General features: G+C 41.7%; 1 protein-coding gene across 1 annotated transcript in view; it reads right to left on the bottom strand.

Moving 5' to 3' along the window:
* Positions 1–8,679: 8,679 nt before the first annotated feature.
* basp1 (brain abundant, membrane attached signal protein 1) overlaps positions 8,680–22,368 on the bottom strand; it is a 41,928-nt gene continuing 28,239 nt past the window's right edge. Inside the window, exon 2 of the mRNA XM_028020301.1 lies at positions 8,680–11,744. Coding sequence (XP_027876102.1) covers positions 11,123–11,744 — 622 coding nt within the window. The 3' untranslated portion in view covers positions 8,680–11,122. The remainder of the gene's footprint in view (positions 11,745–22,368) is intronic.

Raw genomic sequence — 22,368 nt, 5'->3', positions numbered from 1 at the left:
ACAAAAGATTTTAGTTGATTTTGCAGGATAAACTGATAATAAGTCTGTGTGTGTGTGTGTGTGTGCGTGTGTGTGTGTGTGTGTGCGCGCTCAGCTGTCAGCTCCATGACGACACAAGCAGCTGCTATTATTAGCTTAACTTTGATCCAGCTTTGTTCACTAATAAAACATTCTTCACCTTCATGCTTCGAGTTTTCAGCTCCTGACCAGCTGAGCAAAAAAAACATCAAACCCGTTTTCTCTTCCTCCTCCTCCGCCATCGTTCCCGTCAGACTCAGAAACGCCGCTGTAGTTTCTTAGCAACCGCTACACTCATGAAAAAATAATGAAGCAGAGTGAGAAGGTGCTGTAATCTGTGTGCTTCCTGCGGCGAGACTCGCTGAAAATAACCCTGATTTATTGGACTCTGAGGGGTCAGAGGTCGAGCCTCAGACGTTCCCACAGCGTCCGGCGAGCGTCCGGCGCTCTGGCCGCGATCAGACGACTGGAACTGACGGCCTGAAGTTGCTTCTGACTAATTTTAGCACAATGAGAGCAAAGAAGAGCATCGGAGAAATTACTGGACTTATTAAGTCCAGATTTCCCAGAAGTCTCTGTTTTAAGAGACAAAAGTAGCTAAAAATACTGGGAAGTGGAGCAAACAGCGCCGAGCCTGAAACCAGTTAAAAACACGACATAATGAAGAAAAAACCAGCAAGAGCTGCGCCCAGTTTTCACCCGAACGAAGAGAAACAGTCTTAGAAATACAGCTGTGAATCAGGGGCTTTGTAGGAAGAAAGAGCTGCACAGTTTTAGATAAATCTTAGAAATTTTCTAGGAAAAACTTTTGAGTTTGAGTTTCAAAAATCAAAAATGTTCAACTTTGGAAAATCAGAAATTTCCAGTTTTTTTTCCTAGACATTTTCAGAGATTAATCTCAATATTTTGAATTTTTAACTTTCCAAACTCAGAAATTTTCCTCTTTTTTTCTAGATTAATAAAAAACTATCTGAGTGTGAAGCTGGTGGCAGCATGATGCTGCGGGGAAGCCGATCAAATGGAAAAACGATCAACTGGAGAGAAAATCTGAAAGAAACGGACAGAAAACCAGTTTAGACTGAAGCTCAGGTTCACCTCGCTTTTTGAGTTGCTGAGTGGCCTAGTCAAAGTCACACTTAAATGTATCCAATCTGAATTAACTTGAGCTAATTTGCGAAGAAAATGAGTAAAAATTTCAGTTTTTACAATAGAAAAAATGATCAAGTCCCCCAAAAAACTTTCATCTGGAAATGACAGAAATGTTGTTTCAAAAATAGATTATTTCTAAAACCTTTTTAGAAATAATTTGTACTTTTCTTTATTTCCCAACAGGGCATTACTTCCTGTGGGTCTGTCACATGAAAGCCCAACAGAACACACTGAAGTTTCACTGTGAATGTTTCAAACACAGGTGAGAAAGTTAGGTAGGAGGAAGAACTCAGATCATTCCAGGAACAGATTGCAGGTGATGTAAGGCGACTCTGAGGTTCTGCATCAGATATAAAAGCAGTTTTATCCACGACTGACGGGGAATTTTACCTCTTTAAAGTCAAATCTCCTGTTTGATTCGTCCAGTTTGCAATAAAAGAACAGAAATGAGCCGAGATAGAGAGCGGTGTAGTCCAAGTACCTGAGAAAGCGATGCAGTGAGTGTCCAGATGTGGATTGACACGGCAGACATGGCGCCCCGAGGAGGGACAAGCTGCAGAGGGGTGAAAGGTCAGGATGATGACGGCGTGATGGAGTCATTCAGATCCAAACATCTTCCTGCTCAGTAGGTGAGGTTAGAATCGAGGGCTGAATACAAATACACACCACACTTTTCAGATTGTTGCTGCTGAAAACCGTAAATAACGAGGATAAAAAGGAAAATTGTTGTTGAATATAAAACATTATTTGTTTTGTTTTGCCAGATAAAGTCCATTAATACGCTGATGTTTATGAAAATGTCAAATTCCCAGAAAAACAACCGAAATGTTTCTGAATTTTAACGTTTCATATCGAACAGTTTAGTTTTCATTCTGAATTTTGGTGTGTAATTTGGTTTAATTTTTAACTCTTTGATCAACCTTTCACTGTTGTACTGTAAAAACTGACCTGTCTGTTTTTCTCGGCGTTGAGTCGCATCGTTTGCTGGAACCATTTTTAACGGCATTTGAAGAGAAATGGGAAACAATAAAGCAGAAAAAGAGATTATCCGGATGTTTCTCTGTGTTTGTGGAAGCCGTAAAGTCGGCATATGTTTGCTTTTAAACGCTGATTTAGAGTTTCAGAGCCGAGCGCAGTGATCAGTGAAGAGCTTTAAACCGTCCAGCTGCTCCTGCCGGCTGAAGCTGCTCATTATGGACGAATTAAACGAGCCGCAGCGAGCTGTAATCACTGCGTGTGTGTGTGTGTGTGTGGGTGGGTGTGTGTGTGTGTGTGTGTGGTTACTGTCTTCACATCAGCTGCTCACCCACATAAACCCACCTCAGCGTGTGTGTGTGTGTGAAATGGGCGCTCTGCAGTAGATGCTTTGGCGCCTGTTGCTAGGCGAACCTCGGCATCAGAGTGGCCTCAGCAGCCAATGGCGTTGGAGGAGCAGAACTCCTGACCAATCAGGCGCTGCGCTGAGGTTCGGGGTCCAGCTGATTTCTCTATGGGGTGCTGAAGAGCCGGACATCAAAGCAGGTATCTGCAGTTATTTTCATCCACACACACACACACACCCTCGCGCTCCTTTGACTGGGCCGTTGTTGGCTGAAATGATCTTTAATTCTGTATTTCTCATCTTTTCTTTCTTCCTTCTATTTTGTCGCTTTTCGGCTCATCTCTAAATGTTTCTGAAAGAGTTAAAAGATAAAAATATTTTCATTAAATCTGGTTTTATTGTGTGTGAACGTATGAAATCAGTTTTTACTTGATGGCAGTAATTATCGCTCTATTTATGAATGAAATCAGGGATTCATTTAAAAACGCAGGAGGATCTTACTGCACCAAAACGAGTCAGTTTGTTTGCTATAATTAGATTCAATTAATATTAAATTACTTGCTATTACTATTGTCATTATTAATAATAACATAAAGGAAAATCACTGAACATTGTCAACATTAAACAGTCGGAGGTCAAAACTGACATTAATGTAAATATTTTAAAAGTCAGTGAAACTAATTACACCCCAGGGTCTCATTCTGAAAACATCTCTCTTCAGTTAGTTATAGTTTATTGGGTTTTAAACGCGTTCATAATTCTAATTTTGAATTTTACTAGTAAAACTTTTAATTCCTTCAGTTTTCTGGAAAATGATTTTACAACCAGAAACGTTTCAAACTCCTCCAACAATCACAGAAACTAAAAACCTAAAAAAAAAAAATCTAAATGTTGCAACTGGAGCTGAAATTCAAACTGAGTTGTGACGAATTATATTTCCTTATTAAATCATTTTGAATTTAATGTGATTTATTGAAATCATTTGGTGTTAATAAAACCTCAGCCGCTTCCTTCAACCATTTTAAATGTCAAACTTTAACATCCGCTTCCATCATCATGTTTGCAGATTTCTGCAGGTTTAAACATCAGGTTTGTGTTTAATATTCAGATGTTTTGATATTTCTGGTCTTTTAATATTTCTAATATTTCCGATATTCCTAATATCTCTCACGTTTCTCCCTCTGTCTGTTTTTTTCCGCATGAGTGTTTCCAACTATTGTCCTCGTTCTTCAGCTGAACCTGCTTTAAATATTCACAACATTATGTAAGATTACGCAGGAACAGAGGGAGCGAGGAGGATCATGGGAAGTGGAGAATATTTCGCTTCACCGGCTCCATGAAGAGGCTGGAGATAAAAACCCTGTGAATTCTCATTTCTGTAGCGCGGTTTGTTTTCTGCTTTCCCAGCGGACTGCGACGAACGCTGAGCTGCAGGAAGTTCACTGTAAAAATCATTTTTCACACTGTCATAAAATAATGCATGATGCTAAAGTCTGGCTCATAAAATCAGTGGGACGAAGACGAGATTCGGATCATTTTCTGGAGAGAAAGACGCTTCGCAGTGAAAGATAATGAGAGGAAACGTCGTAAACAGACGACCTTATTCAGCTCCACTGTTTTAATTTGACACATAAAACTCAGTTTTTATCAGTTTATAAGTACATTTGATTTATTTTTCCTACTTTTTTCCTTTACGATGCACCAGATATTAATTTGTTGCTTATAAACATTTGTTCATGTCTTTGCACTAAATTATTTCATGTAACTCGTCTAAATAAATCCTGTTTTATTGCTGGTTTTTAAGTGCGGCTGTGAGGAACTGATGGTCGGCCATCTTGGATCTCTTTATGTTCTTCGGAATGAATCTGTTCGTTTCCATGGCGACTGCCTTCAGGCGATCGTTCGGTGTAACATGGCGATGATCCAACATGAAAACAAATCTCGTTTCAAACAATAAAATGTCGGAGAGAAAAAATAAAATAATTAAGAAATAAACAAAAATAATAATTTCATATCCAACTCGAGAAGGAAAATGAATCTTGTCTCATCCACATATTTCCCATATTAAACATATTTACATGTTTAATTTTTACTCATAATTTCTGCTCTTTCTAAATTATATCTGTTCTGTTCATTTATTATTATTCAGTTAAGCCACTTTATGATTCACGTCTTTCTGCCTGCAAGAAATTTTAAATTATGACGACATGAAGGGATTTTTTTTGTTTTATTTTTCATTTAAACTTTCTGAAGGTGAACCTGATCCTGTTTATCTTAGATCAAGAGTTTATGTATAATTTATTGATTCAATTACCGGAAACTTTAAAGGAAACCAAATGTTTGTTCATCTGGAGTTTCATCTGCTGAAATATTTCATCTGAAAATGACTGAAAATAAACTCGGATGTGTCCGAAGTTTAAGGAAGGAAAACCAAAAACTTTGAGCCGTTTCAAAGTTACTGTTCAAATTACAAACAAATTCAAAATAAACTAAAACAGGAAATTTTTAGTCAGATTTAACTTCAAATGGTGAGAAAAAAATCTTTTGTGTCTTTTTATTCAGTGTGTGTAAACATCTGGTTGCAACTGTATGAATCTAAAACTGTTAAAAATTAGTTCAGCACCAGAATAAGACAGGAAGTGGGAGAGCATCGTTGGTAGAAAGTATCTTCTGGTTTCTGAGGTGTGATGCTCCATCCCCTGATGGCGCTCAGGGTCTGGAGACGAAAGGCAGACAAAGATCCAGAAATGAGAGATGCTTGACTCCGCTCCTGACCCGCCGCCCGGCCTGCATGCTGCTGATAAGCGGCCGCGTTTCTCTGCTTTCATGCTTCAAATCGTATCAGAAGCACATCCTGGTGTGTGATCGGGGTTTTTAATCGCTGCAGAAAGCTAAATTCAGATAATCACTTTGGCATTCTGTGTCTCTTTCCAGTGGATGTGACAGAAATGAGTCCTGTGTAATTGCAGCTTGTCTGCCTCTTTTATCTGAAACGTTCATTCGCGTCGATCGACGGAGTGAAATTTGTAACAACACTCAGCAGAGACAAAAGCTTCCTTTTCTCCATTGTGCTCCACTGTAAGCCAGCTTTATTCTGACAGTGATCAGGCAGACGTGTGGGTGTGTGTGTGTGTATGTGTGTGTGTGGGCGTGTGTGTGTGAAGACGTGTTTCACTGCCGGCTGCAACCAGAACCCGTCCAGAATCGCTCAGTAGAAGATCTTTTTCTGCGTCTGGTTTTAATTAATAAAACTGGAACCAAACTTCATCATCCAGTTCTTAGTTCTACCAGCTGAACTAACGGATCTCTAAAAGCTCCACATGTTGAGACATGGAAACATAAACACGTGTGAAAAAGAGTTGTATGGAAGCCCATTACTGCCAGGAAGGGAAAAATAAAAGCTGAAACCAGAAGTCATAATTTTGAGTTTAAAAGTAGCAAATATGAGATTCAAAGTCATAATTACCAGATTGAAAGTCAATTATAATATACAAATTCAAATGATAAAATAGTTAGAATGTCAACTTTATTAATCATAGTTATGAGATACAAAATCACAATTTCAACTTTCAAAGTCACATTTATGAGAAAAAGTTGAATTATGAGATCTGGTCATGATTTTGAGATAATGGAGGAAGCCTTCATACAGCATGACTTCCTATCTTAGAGTCGTAATTATGACATCAAAAATCTTCATTATGACTGTAAAGCTCAGAATTATGAATTCCTGTTGAGATTTTGTTTTGCCTTGATGGTGGAAATGAGCTTCCATATGTTTGCCCTTTTCTGATTTCCTTTTTTAAAACTTAATCAGGAAATCAGGAAGAAAACATTTTTTGTAAGTATCTAAAGTTCTGCTCTGTTTTTACTCGGTCGGTTTCTGTTTGCTTCCTCTCTTATCTGACCGTGTTCTGCCTCGGGTTCAAAATGTGGGATCGGTTTAATGATTGATAAACGGCGTTTGGGCTGAAATAAATCAGACGTGTGAGATGAGGTTCATGATTAACAGCAGCAGGGAGGCTGAGCAGATAAAGCCATCAGTCATCGATGTTTGGCGAAGCTTCAGACTTTTCCTCATTCCTCAATATTTTTCTTTCTTTCATAGCCGGTAAAATTAGAACCCGGCCGAGGCGGCGGGAACATTCAGAGACAATCTAATAATATTTTATCTGAATGATCCGAGTCAACTGAACAAAACGAGTCAGAGCGCACAGAGCCGATACCATCAGGAAGGAAAAACTGGTTTTGTTTCTCTTAAAAGAAGCAAAACATTATCGAATGTTAATAATTCACTGATTTTTCATGCATATTTTGACTTGTTATATCCACAAACCAACACAAACCTGGTGCATAACTGTGAGGTGAAAAAATTACAAATTTTAAAAATATCAAAATCTGAAAAGTGTGGTTTGCTTTTCTATTTATTGCCTATTTAAGTGCATTCAGTTGGTTTCAGAAGTCACATAAACAGAATCGTCTCCACCTGATTGTAATTTCATCTCATTATAATTAACAATAAAAAGGAAGTGAGTTCTGTCATAAATTATGATTAGAAACATACGGTGCTGTAAAAAAGTATTTACTCCCTTTCACGTTTCTAATGGTTCTGCTTTTTTCCATCATCTTTCAAAAAGAGAAGAAAAATATTCCCTCCAGTAACTTCAGTCAGACTGAAAATATTCCAGATCCATCCATCATGTAATCAGTTCCAATCATAAAACATTTTCTTTTTTTCTCTAAGGAACGTGGCTTTGCAGCAATCCCTCCTCCATGATGAGGGTGAACCAACAGCAGGCAGCCGATTTATTGGTGACTCAATGAATCACCAGGAACCTTAAAGTTGTTACATTGTTGAGTAAAATCAAGCAGACTGAAGAAAAACCAGAATATAAATTCATGAAGTTTGGGACCCGTCATGTCGGCCATCTTTGATCCGTTCCTCTGGCATTTCTCCAAGCCGCCTGTGTTCTGGTTCATGTCAGTTTGTGCATCAGAACAGGAAACCCACACCGGCTGGTTTCCATGGATCATAAAGTTACACAAACTGAAATTACAAGCATAAATTCATTTAATACTAATGTTTTCAGATTAAATGTTTTTGTGTTAGGATTTTTGGCTGCATCAAAATGGAAACACTTTGAATCACATGATCTACAGCCGAACGTTACTACTGGCGGAAACGACGAAGAAGACGACAGGAAGTGGTAGGATGACGACGGCGCTGCAGGTTTTTATTACTTCCTGTGTGAGCAAACTTATACGTGTGGGATTTTAATTATTTTTCTTACTTAATGGAAACATGGCAATTATGAATTTGTGTTTTTTCAACGTTAGCAAAATCTCAGTGGTCTCATCAAACTTTTGCTGAGTTTTAATTTATGCCACAGAAAGTTTAGGATTTATTCTCTGAGTCTTTAAAGCCCAGTGTTTCCCCTGTGTTTATAAAGCTTCAGTGGTTTGTGAGCATCCAGACAGTTAAGATGTTGTTCGGCAGAAAATGAACGTAAAGAAAGATCCGACTGACTGACTGACACGGAGAGGGAGCAGCTTGGTGTGAGCAGGATTTGATCCAGCCCAGAAACTCTCTACTGGTTTCCAGTTCAACTCTTTAACCGTTTGGAAAATTCAGTTAATATCCATCAACTTTTTTGCGCTGGCAGTTGCGTCGTTGCTGCAGTGAGCGTGTTTTAAACTTTCAGGCTTCTGCTCATTGGCTTGAAGACCAAACACATTAACGACTCAACCCTGGAATTTTGTGTTTATTTTCCAAAGAACAGAAAGTAATTCACCTTTATGTCCAAAGCAAATGTTATTTTGCAGGCTGGGACTGCTTTATGTCACATGTGGGATTCCTCAGGGTTCTGCCCTCGGGTCACTTTTACTTGGCATCTACATGTTGTTCCTACTTCAGACTGTAAAGCATCTGTTGCTGCACCTTTGCTGATGTCATGCATCTTTTATTTCTGTGCCACCAAACAAATACAGAAACTGCACTGGGTGAAACTTTATGTAACATTTAAACGTTCTTTGTTCGGCTTTTCTTGTTTTCTGTAAAAGACCTCGGTGCTTTATTAGCAGACATTGTCTTCACATGTAGAATTAATTAATTGTATATTATTAGTCATCACAGCAAATTCCCAGGTAGTTCTTCTTCTGGTTCCCTATAGAAAAAAAATCACTTGCACAAGATCTTTAAGTCAATTTCTGACATTTTATTACTGTTGCACCATTTATACAAGTACATATAATTTTAACGCATCAATTTCCATATCATTTTTTTTGTCTGTTTGCTTGAATGAACATGTAGAAATAGCTGCGGTGAGACATGGAATGAAAATATCGATCGCAGTTGGCATGGATGCAGACTGAGAAATTATCAATACTTTTTATTTTTTATTTTTTGTTTTTCCACTTGACCAAAAAGACAGGACTACAGGTTCACCCAACCACAGACATGCAATTTACCGAGTCAAGAGAGGAAGAAAAGAAACATAATCAAGTGACACACAACCGTCCTCGGATGTTTGTTTCTGCTACGGTTCAACGAGTGCTGGAAGGAAGACGCCGTGTGTCGGTGGATGGAGACGGACGGTGAGGTGACGACACTTAAACCTGCATTTATGCACAGGAGGGAACAGGAAGGCCTGGCGGTCGGAGTTTAAGTTGCTGGTATTCTCGGTATTTTACTCTCCAACAATGCAAAGACATCAGTTTTACTAGAGCCTGGGGGGAACTGGTGGACAAGCGGGTCACAAGCAGAATCTGAACCCATTACGTCGCAAAGATGGGAGAATAACTACTTCATAAACTATTTTACTTTTTTGTTTTTTAATTCAACATTAATCAAAGTTACAACATGGATTCCTGCTTGCCACTAGTTTCCAGTGTCCTCTAGAGCTACACAGATGGGATGCTAACAAACATGCTAACAAAAAGGATTAATCAAATCAGTTTCTTTTCCCAAACAAAGTACCTCTGGTGGAAACAGCTCCGGGTTTTATCCATTTTTAGGTCTGGTGACGTCGGAGTAGCAACAATTTCAGATTTTAACACGTATTTGGCACTTTAATTCATGACACTCATTCAGAAATAACGATGTCTTCAAATCTAAGTTTAAATTAGTCTTACTTATATTTTGTAAATTGTGAGCAGTGTGTTACTATAAATGACATGAAATCATTTCCAAGAACTAGCATGTGTGAACCTCAAGGCTGAGTTCTTGGCCCCCTGACGTTTAATTTAAATATGAATGATTTTTCATGTTTGCTGATTTCCAGATGTCTGCTGGTGTTGCTGCTTTATATACAGCTGCATAAATCCAACACAGATGTTTCTGTGTTTGGAGTTTGTTACAGGATGGATTGAAAAGTCAGAACTTCTGTTGAAAACAGAAAATGTTTCTTGAAGAGTGAAATATTTGACTTGATTTAATTGTAAAGACTAATTGGTAACAATCAAGTCTCAGAGGCAGGATATCTTGGGTGTCAAATTTGACAAACATATCAGGATATTAAGCCAAAGCGAAGTTAACCTGGAGCTTTCTATAATTTTATGTTTCTTTTCTAAATACCAGAATGTTGAGGTGAAGAAAACTGCATCAACGCTCAGACGTACGTTTTGTGGCCTGATAAAATGGTTTCATTTTCTGTTGAGGAATATTTAAAGAGGTTAACCTAAATACTGCAGTATTTAATGTAAAACCTAACGGTGAAGAACTCACAGTTTTACAGGAGAGGATTTCGTTTCCTCTCTTAGATCGGGGAGGAAAAGCTTCGCAGGATGTTTGAGTGCCAGTTTAGTCTGCCGTCTTTAGAAAGACACAACTCAACATGTCCTTTCCAGAGCGTCATCCTGGCTCAGTAAACATCACCGTTTTAGCCTTATAAGGACGTTCAGACAATCTCACAGATTGTTTCGCCTGTTTGCTGGATATGTCACTTTCTATTGGATTAAAAGACCAGAGAATTGCTTTAAGCTTCGTAGGAACATTTTAAAGGTATTCTTGGCACGGCTTTGCAAATTTTTAAAGTATTACAAATGCTAAAAAACCACTTAGTTTTCTTACAATATAGCTAAGGGTTTCAGTACAAAATGTAGAAGTTTATGTGAAAAAATCCTACAATTATTTGCAAAGCCAGCGAGTTTCAACCTTTCAAATTCCCCAGAAAGCTTCAGCATCCTCAGTCAAAACAGTTACAGCTCCACCGCCGGGACAACGGGGCGTTCTGGGTCAAAAGACTGGACAGATGTAACGCAGATCCAGCTGGTGAAATGACTTTTGACCTCTCACTCCTTTGCAGCGGAGGCTGCAGGTGAGAGCATGAATGCAGGCCTTCTGAACGGGAGTCTGGAGGTTATGAGTGGATGAAGGATGAAGGTGACGTTGCAAAGGCTCACGGCCGACAGACTCGTATCAAAGTTCAAATACTACAGCAGAAAAAATAGATTAAAACATAACAATAATAATAGCAATAATCATACGCATTGGTGGGAAACGTCTCCAGTCCTCCTTATTCAACAAATCATCATTATCATCATTACAATTATTATTATTATTGTTATCATAATAATATGGGCGGGCTAGTAATTTCATTTTTAAATCTTTGTCATCGTTGTTAGGTCAGAAGCTGTCCATTAATCTTGAACTGCTACGGTTTGATCCTTGCTCGGCGCCTCCTTGGCCGCAGCGTCGGCGGCTGGTGTTGAACTAGGTGCAGCGGCGCCATCTTTGGTCGCCGCGGGAGCCGCTGCCTCTGTGGGCTTAGGGTCAGGCGAGGTCGCCGGGGCCGCCTCGGCTTTGGCCGCCGGCGCAGCGGGGGCCTCAGTCTTTTTGGCGTCGGCCTCCCCTTTGCTCTCGGCTGCAGCTCCGGGCGCCGCGGCCTTCGCCTCCGGCTCCTCTTTGGCCGCGGCCGGTTTGTCGTCAGCCTTGGCAGCGTCGGCGCTTTTCGGTGCCTCTGCTTTGGGCTCGGCGTTGGCGGCAGGTTTTTCCGACTCCTTGGCGGCGGGAGCGGCGTTCTTCTCCTCGTCCCTCGGCGCTGCGGCGTCCGCCGCCGGCGTCTCCTTGGCCGCCGTGTCGTTCGCTACCTCCTTAGCATCGCCGGCCGCAGGGGCCTCGTCCTTCTTGTCCTTCGGCGCTTCGCTCTCCTCGGCCGAGGCGCCCTCCGCCTGGGCGTCTTTGTCTTTGGACTTGTCGTCGTTTACATTGTATCCCTTCTTCTTTTTGCTGAGCTTGCCTCCCATTTTAACTCTCTGGCCTCTAAAACAGAAGGAGAAAAAAAGTAAGCTTAGTATTCTAATGTAAATGGTTGTTATCCAGGCCTTTACTAAATATTTACAACCATTTATCTTTTTAGTGGAAAGAAACTGGTGATTTTTTCTGCAGCTCTTTTTTGTCCACCAGTTTTCTGCATCTGCAGATTGAACGTTCATTCTTGTTTGCTAAATATCTCAAGCAATGCAATGCAATAAGCATATCGTTTAACTCAAGATGAGAACAAGATGTAATTTGATTTGTGTAAATAGAATCTAGAATATGCTGTAAAATATAAAACCAAAATACTGCAGAGCCCCTGGAACCACAACAACCTAAAATCTCAAAAGTTTTGCTTCCCTGCATTCAGTCAAATCTCTAAAAGTCAAACATTTTACACACTGCAGTTTTACATAAATGCTTAAAGCATACACACACATTTATGTATTAAACAAATCACACTCATAAATAACATTATTCTGTTTGCATGTTCACTGACAAACTACTGTTTGTTCATTGTATGAATGTATAATATTTGTCACTACTTTTGGTTTTTTGTAACAGATATTTTGTGCTGCTTTAAGTTTTTGGTCTGTGCTACAAAGCTAGTAGCCTCAGTAGCGCCAGTGCTACAAGCTAACAGCATAAACGTTCAACAATAAACGAGCATCCATCAACGTTTTTATGCACATTTTGAAGGTTTGCATTAGAAAAGGTCGATGGAAACAGTAACATTTAAAATGACTCCCTCCGTTTTTTCAAAAACGTTTTTCGCTTGTTCTCGTCAGTTTTTGGTTTTTCTGAAAGAGTTGATGCGGAGATGGAAACACTTTCACTGAATGAGCTCTGACGTAACGAACTCTGTGCCGTACCAGAGGCACGAAGCCTCCAGCTCGGTTGGGAGAACCCTCCGTTTTTCTCCATGCTGGTTTTATTTACCTCTACTTCCTGTTTATCACAGCAATGCGAAGCGTCAACATCTGATAAATCAGGTTTGCGTTGCCTGGTTGATTCGCTCCATTAGATGGAAACTTTTTCTTTGTGGCGTTTTAAAGTCGGCTCATAATTCTGATGACATTTGGATGGAAGCCGAGCGGGAAAACCGAAACCTGCTGGAGGAAGTTCTGGACTTCAAGCTGCGTCTGGTGGAAACGTTTCACCACTTGGTTCTTTTACAACCCAGTTTTACTTGAGCAGAAGATAAAACAAAGCTGCAAATATTCTTACAAACACTGGAAACATCGGATATGTGAGAGCAACGCGTCAACAGGCAACATGTTGCTTGTTTCACTCACTGCTCTGCTCTAATTAAACTCGTCTCGGACCGATCCTTCATGTAAGTGTGTCTGTTTTCCATCAGCTCCTGGAAACATGAGGAGTAAAACGACGTCACATGAGGACAGAAAGCCTGACCTCAGATCAGCGGAGAGGCGCGGATCCGTTTCATCTCTGGTCACCAGGAACCAGGTCTGCTTATCCTCCGTTAAACACAGAGCAGCACCATGAACTCAATGAACCTCATACAGATCCTTTAGTGCAACAATGCATTCCAAGCATACCAAGACGAAAACCACACACACACCATCACACACACATTCAAATCAAATCAACAGAAAAATATGCAGTTGGGAAACATCACAGAAATCTACAATTTCCTGTGCAAACCAAATGACAAAAGAACAACCAACAGGATTCTCACTCTGTTATGTTTTTCCATGATGATTAGATCTCTCACACACACACACACACACACCTCATGATTAGATCTCACACACACGTTTCTGGCTCCTCAATCAGCTGAAGGTAGGTTTCACCATCTGCCTGCTTCACAGGGGAGGAAACTTCAACATGCAGCAAATCAGGCAGAACCAGAGCAAACGGCTCAATGTGTGTCGGTTTGAACCGATGGAGGGAAATCTGGAAGTAAAGCCTCTGAATCTCCTTCAGGTTCACATCTGGATGTTTAACTCCTGCATTCAGAGCAGAAAACAGAAACCGAGAAGCTAAAACTGGAGTTCGAACTTCAACGGTAGTTTTACAGTTTATTTTAAACTCATTAAATGGTGAAAACTAAAAGTGACCCGTTTGGTATTCCAGATGTACATGAGAGAAATTATGCCTCTGAAAAAAATAAAGAATTCTGACTTTTTTCTCAAAATTATGACATTAATCTCTGAATTTCTGACTTTCGCCTCAAAATGTTAACTTTTTTCCTCAAAATTCAGAGAGAAAAACTGATTTTTTTTTCTTCTTCCTATTATAACTGTTTTACTGCTCTTTAGTGGCCCTGATCCTCTTCCGTACAGATGTTGTGTGTAAAATGAATCGTCTTCCCAGGCTGTGAAATGTCGCCTGCTGCTGCTGGTCTCTGACTCCCTGAATGGACCGGCGCCAGCGGTGAATCCGCTCAAAATGCTAATGGCCGCAGACTGGATCAGTCCACCATTCACGCTAAACTCCTGTGACAGTCCAGCGGCTGGTGTCTGCCAGGAACGCCGCTCCTGCCTCGGCTTTCTCCGGCCCACAATGGAGCGCTTCACCTCGTTTGACGCCGCTGGACAATGAGTCCCAATCAGCCGGGAGACAATGGCGGCTCAGCCGGCGGCCCGCCGTCTCTCTGCTGGCCGTGTGGTTTTACTGCCCTGCAGTGTGTAACGGGCTCCGGCGGCGCGGAGACAACCTGGAGAAAATACAGCAAGTCCAACAAAAGACCAACTGAAACCTGCAGGACAGTAAATATGATCCTGTGACGTCATTTTAAACATCAGCAAAGAAGAAAAGCAAGAGGGTTTTTTGTGTCCCTTATATGAAAGTAGGCTGACAGGAAAAGGGGGGAAGACATGCGGCAAATGTCGCCGGGTCCGGGAATCGAACCCGCGGCGAGGACTCAAGGCCTCCAAACGTGGGTCGCTCTATCCCCTACACCGCCACAGCGCCGTTTCTATGTTTATAATCATATTTGACTGTTCTGCTTTACCTCAATAAATACAAAAAGCAGTTTTCAAATAATTTATTAAAGTCGGGTATTTTGAACTATTAATTCCTCTCTTGTTGAATTTAATCATGTTTTTGCTTCAGTCTGACGACATGAAGTAGGCTGAAGACAAACGTGTTTTCCGTTGCAGATTTCTGCAGCATATTATTAATATTATTGTTAATCTTGTTTTTTTATATATTGTTAAAACTTTAAGAACTTTTTAGTGTGGACCTTCATACGTGACGCTGCTGTTATGCCTGAATTTCCTCTTGGCGTGAAAATAAAATCTGTTTTGTTTTTATTCTATAAATATAAAACATATAATATAATATGGAGAAAACCTGAGACCATAATTCATGTTTTAGCTTTTTGTTCTCCAACAAACATCAACAGAACTGGTTGCACTGGAATTTCATTCCTGGCTTCATAGCAATGGAAATACAAATGCACACCACACTTTTCAGATTTGAATCTCAGTTCTCCTACATTCGGTTATCCTCTGCTCTGTTTTAAGATCTTCAGTGGAGTTTGTTTGCAGCAGAGCTTTAGAAGGTGAACTCTGTTTTAAATTTGCAGACTTTACTAAACTCCAACATGATGCATCTCCTCGCGCCGCGCAGGAATGTTCGCTGACATGATTAAAACCTGCTGAGCTACTTTGTCCTGCTTTATTTCCGCCGTGTTCAGCAGTTAGCGCGCAGGCCCGGCCTCTTAAGGCTGCTGAGCTCACAAAGCGCATGATTGATCGCAGCAACATCGGCCCTCGCTGGAAAAGTATTTATGGAACATTATTAATCTCCAATCAGGGCCGAGTCCTGCGAGTCGGGAGGCAGCACGGCGGCTTCCTGAGGAGCAGATGGCCCGCGTCTCCTCAGATTCTTCTCCAGCTTCTCACCGTCTCTGGCGAGTCATCTGTCACGCCTCCACAGCGGCTCGGCTGAAACTCTGCAGTCCTGCTCCACAACCAAACACTGGCAACCAGAACGCAGCCAACTGGAAAATCAGAGTGGGTAAAACTGGGCAACACTCAAAGTCCAGGGAGTTTTTGGGTGTTTACTGATGACTTTCATCCAGTAAATTAAGTGGATTTAACTTTTTGTTTTACATACTTACACTAGGTTCTTGATTTAAACAAGTTGAGGGTCTGTGGGCTTAAAGTCTTTTAAAAATGAACAGTTACAGTTTTTCTCAGTCGCTTTGGTGCATTTCTTGAATCAACAGTAAATGTATTTCTCAAAATAATTCGTACAAACAGCAAAACACCGAGGAAATCCTCAAACATCCGAACATGTCGGTGCTCCAGAATGAGACGTTCTGGTTTCATAAACGTCAAATTGACTCTTCATGTCAACAGACTAATCTGATGTTCTGTTGTAAACTGCAGAAAGTTTTGATTACAAGTATTGTAAATTATGATGATGGAGATCAATGGTAAGAGACTTTATGATGTTTACATTTATACTTTTACAGAAATGAAAAGACGAACTGCAGAGCAGAAAGAAAAAAAACTCAAGTAGAAATGGGAACAGAAGACTATCTGAAGGAAATCTGTAAACGCAGTTCTGTAGGAATTACATGAGATTATAATTTTCATCTTTATGCTGAGAAAAATTCCTCAGTGTTAAGAAATGAAGAGAGGAACTCATCAGCTTCCTGTTGTGGGTCAAAGGTCGCATCCTGATGATGGAGAGACAGAAACTGGCATTATGTCCGTAGCTTTACGGATGTTTATGTTTGTTTTACTGAAAACTGAGAAAACTCACAACTTTCATTTTCTGTCAAAGTTTGAACAGAGAAACAAATAAAAAGCAGAAGCAGGAAAAGTTTCAATCTAGTAGTTTTCAGAAAAACTTTTTAGGCAACAAGTTAGCATTTATTTCTTTAATTAGATTTTACAGAGTGGAGCAGTTCAGTTTTAGGAGTTAAAGATGAAAAACGGCCTTGGTTTTCCCTCCTGCCCCTCTCCTACCTTCCTGCCCCCCTCCTGCCCTCCTGCCCCTCCCCCAGGTTCCCTCCTGCCCTCCTGCCCCAGCAGATGGAGGCTCCTGCAGGTCCTGGGCTCTGGATAACCTCAGTTCGCTGATTCTGCGTCGATGCCATCCAACATGACACCTTAAAGGTCAGCGCTGTCAGCGAGCGGCTGCAGCGTTTTCACTCTGAAGCGTTGCCTGGGAAACGGACGTGACAGCAGGAGAAACCAGAGCAGCTGGACCTCTGACGGTCCACACACCTTTCACTGGACGCTGTACTTCTACACATGAAGTACATTAAATGGAAAACTCTTTCAGAGAAGCGTTTTGCATTCATTGCTTTCATCTCCAGAGAATCTGAATTTCTCTGCTTGTTTCTCATGCAGGTGAGCCGTGGAGCAGTGAGGAAACTGACATTTGGACCAGTAAACACCCAGCGCCCAGCAGTGTGAAGGCTGAAGTGACTCTGGTGGATTATAATGAGCTTATCTGGATCTTCAAAGAGCTTCTTAAAGGGATAACGCTGATAAACCGCAGAGGAAGAGCGGACCTCACAGAGAGAGGAGGCTAATCCAGCCAGCATGCTGCTCAGAGCTGTGACACAGATCGGATCCCTCTGTGAATCCAGCCTGGGGGGAACGCTGCACACGTTCTCCCTCCGTGTCACACTGACCTCCATTTTCAAACGCTTCAGCCTCGTCAGACACAACGAGAGAGCAGCTGCGACACACACTGCTGCTGCTGCATCAGCTCTCTGGTTCTGATTAAAGGCCTGCAGCTTTAAAACGCAGGAACTTGTGTTTTTTCTTACATATGTTTCAGGAAATACAACTGAACTAAATGAAGTACACTGTAAAAACAGGAACTGTTGCTTCAGATTGTCTGACAGTAAATTAAAGTTTCCTGTTTTATTTCTGTTTGTTAAATGGCTCCACAGTGGAGCAGCTGGTGGCAGCAAGAAGGATTTCTGTTGTAGTGGTCACTACAGGAATAACTTTAACGAGATCATTTTGATTATTTAACTCCATACATTTTAAAGTGGTTCTTTTTTTTTTTTTTTAAACAGAATCACTTTTTTCCCCCTGCAAAGATTCAACCCAGACCCTTTGCATTGAGTTTCTGGTACGACTGTAAATCTGATGCACAAGCTAACAGCTGCTAACAACAACAACAGACGACAAAGCTGCTTCTCTCTGAGCACCGGGATCATTTCTGCTTCTGAACGACCTGATTGGACGCTGGGAAAGACTGTTGTGTTTAAGTTGTGCTAAACGTTAAAACTATTGAAACCTAAAGTAGCATCTCAGTGCTAACATGTAGCAGCTAACGCTAATGTTAGCATCCACATTTGTAAAGAAGCTGCATGAATGATCAGGACTTGAAATTGAGAAAGTTGCTTATTTTGCCTGGTTTCCATTTAAAATGTGATTAACAGTCATAATATTAAGATATACTCAAATGATTTTATTATTTTATTTTATTTTTTAGCGGGGCCCTAACGCCCAGCTGTAGGACATGTAACAGTTTGGTTTTACGGCTCAGCGCTGTGGTTCAGCAGTTCAGATGAAGAACGGTGCGCTCCCTCCCTGTTTCTGAATGGAAGCAGCGCGCGGCGCCGTAACTTCCTCCAGCCGGCTGATTTAAGGCGAGTTAGTTTCACCGAACAGCAGCAGGCGAGTTCAGGATGGGCAGGAAAACTGGAGCAGAAAATCTGGCCCAACCTCACAAACACACACAAATAAAAACACTGGAGGAGAAACGAGAGGAAGCTGAGGGAACAAGGAAAAGCCTGAGACGCTCAAATTTAGAGATCTGACTATCCAAGAACATCCAGAACAAGATTCACTGAAAGTATTTTCTTTCTACATTCTCAGTCTGAACTGACAGAGCTGCAAGTGGAAGTTAAAACAGCGTAGTCAGCATAAACGGCACCATCTGTGGAAATTGGTTCTGGTCCCCAGTGTGGAAGCAGCAGGACCAGTGGCTACATCTATTTTTGTCCAACAAACATTTCTCAGTCTGGAGAAGCTTCAGGAGGCTGACATCATCCGTCAGGCCAGAGATTAAAACAAGGTAAACACTGACGACTGGATTTATATTCTGTTAGGTTTATTTTTAAAAATCGATATTTAAAGCAGGTGAAGCAACCAGCAGCAGCAACGAGGCAGAAAATCCTTCAGAGGGCAAGAAAGATGAAATTACATATTTCATTTTTGCAGTCAGACATGTTGTATCTGTAATTAGATGCAACTTCTAAATTTAACACAAACGAATTAGAAGATTTTTATAACTACATGTGGAGGGTTGAAGGTTTGGACTGGAGAATGAATTTAAACTAGACTGAAGTCTTGGCAACTTAAAATATCTCAAAACTGATTTTTCTCAACAGTTTTCTGTGTGTTGATGTCCAGACGTTGTTTATGGCAGTAAACGGCAGTAAAGATGGCCGCCGCAGCGTTCTGTTTACGGCAGTAAAGATGGCCGCCGCAGCATTTTGTTTACGGCAGTAAAGATGGCCGCCGCAGCGTTCCGTGTATGGCAGTAAAGATGGCCGCCGCAGCGTTCTGTTTACAGCAGTAAAGATGGCTGCCACAGCATTTTGTTTACGGCAGTAAAGATGGCCGCCGCAGCGTTCCGTGTATGGCAGTAAAGATGGCCGCCGCAGCGTTCCGTTTATAGCAGTAAAGATGGCCGCCGCAACGTTCCGTTTACGGCAGTAAAGATGGCCGCCGCAGCGTTCCGTTTACGGCAGTAAAGATGGCCGCCGCAGCATTCTGTTTACGGCAGTAAAGATGGTCGCCGCAGCGTTCCGTTTACGGCAGTAAAGATGGTCGCCGCAGCGTTCCGTTTACGGCAGTAAAGATGGCCGCCGCAACGTTCCGTTTACGGCAGTAAAGATGGCCGCCGCAGCATTCTGTTTACGGCAGTAAAGATGGTCGCCGCAGCGTTCCGTTTACGGCAGTAAAGATGGCCGCTGTCGTCTCTGGATGGATTTTAAAGTTTCTCTGAGCCGACAGTGGGGTCAGCAGTTGGTCAGCAGTTGGTCAGCAGATCAGAACACGACAAAAGCAGCTAATCAAAGCAGAAATAACAGCAGCTGCCTTCAGTAACCGCAGCTTCTGACCCGGTTCTGTTTGGAGGTGGAGTCAGACGGGGTGTGATGCGTTCACTGACTGCTTTCATCACTTCATTGTTATCATCTTCAGCCATTGTTTAACTGTCTGGATTCTTCTGTTATGATGCACGGCTCACAGCAATGATGAAAATGTTGGATAAAATTTGAAATGACCGTTCAGACTGCAGATGATTCGAAAACTATCGGATTTAGTACGACTAGAGGAAGTAGGATAAATCAGATTTTTGGTGGGTTGAAATATGTCAAACTGTGGAACTCGTCTCCTCTGCATCTCCAGAAACCGACTGCAGGTTTATGAAGAAACTGTTTGGTGACGGAGACTACAGGGGACTGAGGATGAAGCTGGACAGAAAGACAGAGAGAGAGAGAGACATCTGGGGATCTTTGCTTGAGCTGTAGCTTTCATCATGTTGGGTAAGCAATGAAGGACAGATGGACGGATAGAATGGGTTCTGATTCGTTTTTAAGCCTGGTTGATTAAGAGGTCAACACATTCCTCTGAAAACTATCGCCAAACCCGACTGAACCAATTTACAGAAACGAAGCTGCCAAAGTCCAGAGACAGACTTTCTGAAAACCTGGAAAACCTTCAACCAGGAACGTCTGGGAAAGGAAGTATAAGGAGCCAGAGAACGGAGGATGTCTGCTGAGTAAACCTGTGACTCCTGGACACCTTCGCATCTTTATTTTTAGCCAGAAGCAGGATCTGGTAATCCAAGAAGCAGTTTTCTAAAAATCTGGTGTCGTCTTACTGTCCGCCATGACCTTTAACCTTGGCCAGCTGGTGGAATCACTTATGAGTCAATAACTATTACCCAGGGGCTCCTGGAGAGCCGACTGCCTTACTTAAAACACACTGACCACACAGGCACAGCCATGTGTGTTTAAATGGGCGATAAACACACACATACATTAGTGGGCGTTTAGACGATCAATCCTCAAATTGATAGAGCTTGAGAAAAGTCCAGTGCTGGAAATGGGTATTGATTATCCGGCTGCAGAGAGCTGCTGTGTGTTCAGCTGCTGCTTATGAGTCAGAGGACGCACTCAGCAGAGATGAAAGCCAGCGAGGCGCTTTGAGGCGCTTTCCACCCAGACATTTAGCAGTGAATACAAAATCTGTCCAAGCGCTTTGTTGGCTGCACAGAAAACTGACAGCAGACAAAACAAAACAGGAAGGCGAAACAGATTATGTCCGTCTCTCTGGATCCACTGGCATTTTGTTCTGCAGAATCCCGTCTCTTTCAGGCAGTCACACGACCTCCATGACTGCAAAACCAGAAGAAATGATTTATTTTAGTCTGAAATTATGTATTATTTTTGGAAACAATGTTTCTTGTACCAACAGTAATCAACGTATTTACACCTGCTGGGGCTAACGCATACATCCTGGCTGTTTATGTCACACTTAGAGATGGTATAAAATCTTTCTGAACGTGGTCGGTCTTTGCAGAGTCGTGGCAAAGAGCACAGAGCAAAGAGCACAGATGGTTTAGCTGTGATGAAACGTGATCATGGCACATGGAAATGTCTGCAGTGAGACTGTTATGTTTTAGCACTGGGTGACAATGGACATTTGTTGGAGTAATGGCTAAATAAACCCAGGAGAGAGCGGGTTCACACTGAGCTGGTTTTCAGAGAAACCGTAACATTTTTGCTCGTTTACACGACGCCAGTGACCGGAGTCTCTCACTGCCGCTTTCTGAAACCAGGATTCAGAGAGAAACTTTTCTGTAACACCACCGCCGGAGGTGTGGAGGAGTCTGCAGGTGTGGAAACATGCAGTCGCGGGATGCATGGTGGTGGGGTTAGCTTTACGCACGGGGGCACGGGGAGATAACAGCAAAAACAAAAATGGAGGACAGCATTGTTCTGTGTGTGATACTGAACCTTTTCAGTCTAATAAATCTTCTGATATGGAAAATATAAATGTTATATCATGTTTTACTTGGTTCATTGGGTTAAAACGCATGCTCACTACAATGACATGCTGAAACCACAGCGCCATATAGTGGCCTGGCATAACAATTACAGCAGATTCAAGGTTTCTCGTCTAAAGGTGGAACTTTTCCCCCAAAATATCAGTAGTTCTCAAGTAAACAAAGCCTAAAAATGGCAGCTTAATTTAGGGTTTAGGATTACAAATTTGCATCTGAATGAAGCATAAAGTGATCACATTTGAAGAAAATGTTCCTGTCTCCATCTGAGGCCTTTATGCGACACGTCTTCCTTCACATTTCCTGCTGTCATTCCGTCCTGATTTCCTGTGAAATGCTGCAAGCCTCTGGCCGTGTTTTTCCTGTAAAACGTTGAGCGTGTTTGGGTTTTGTTTGACACATCCGGGTCAACCTTTCAGGCTCTGTTTGGGGAAGCTTCAGCTTCGACAGCACCTGGATGTTTTTTTTCTGCAGAAACGTCCACAAAACTCACCTGATCTCAGGTTTCTGCCAGTCAGCGCAGCTCAGAGATGATTTATGTTTTTTACTGAGCAGATGGGAAGTCAGACCCTGGTGATAAATATAAAGCCTTGTGTTAATTAGACTAAGA

This window comes from Xiphophorus couchianus, chromosome 6 (genome assembly GCF_001444195.1).
Source record: "Xiphophorus couchianus chromosome 6, X_couchianus-1.0, whole genome shotgun sequence".
Taxonomy (NCBI): Eukaryota; Metazoa; Chordata; class Actinopteri; order Cyprinodontiformes; family Poeciliidae; genus Xiphophorus; species Xiphophorus couchianus.
The sequence above is the reverse complement of the archived record's forward strand: the minus strand, read 5'-3'. Positions and strand labels throughout refer to the sequence as shown.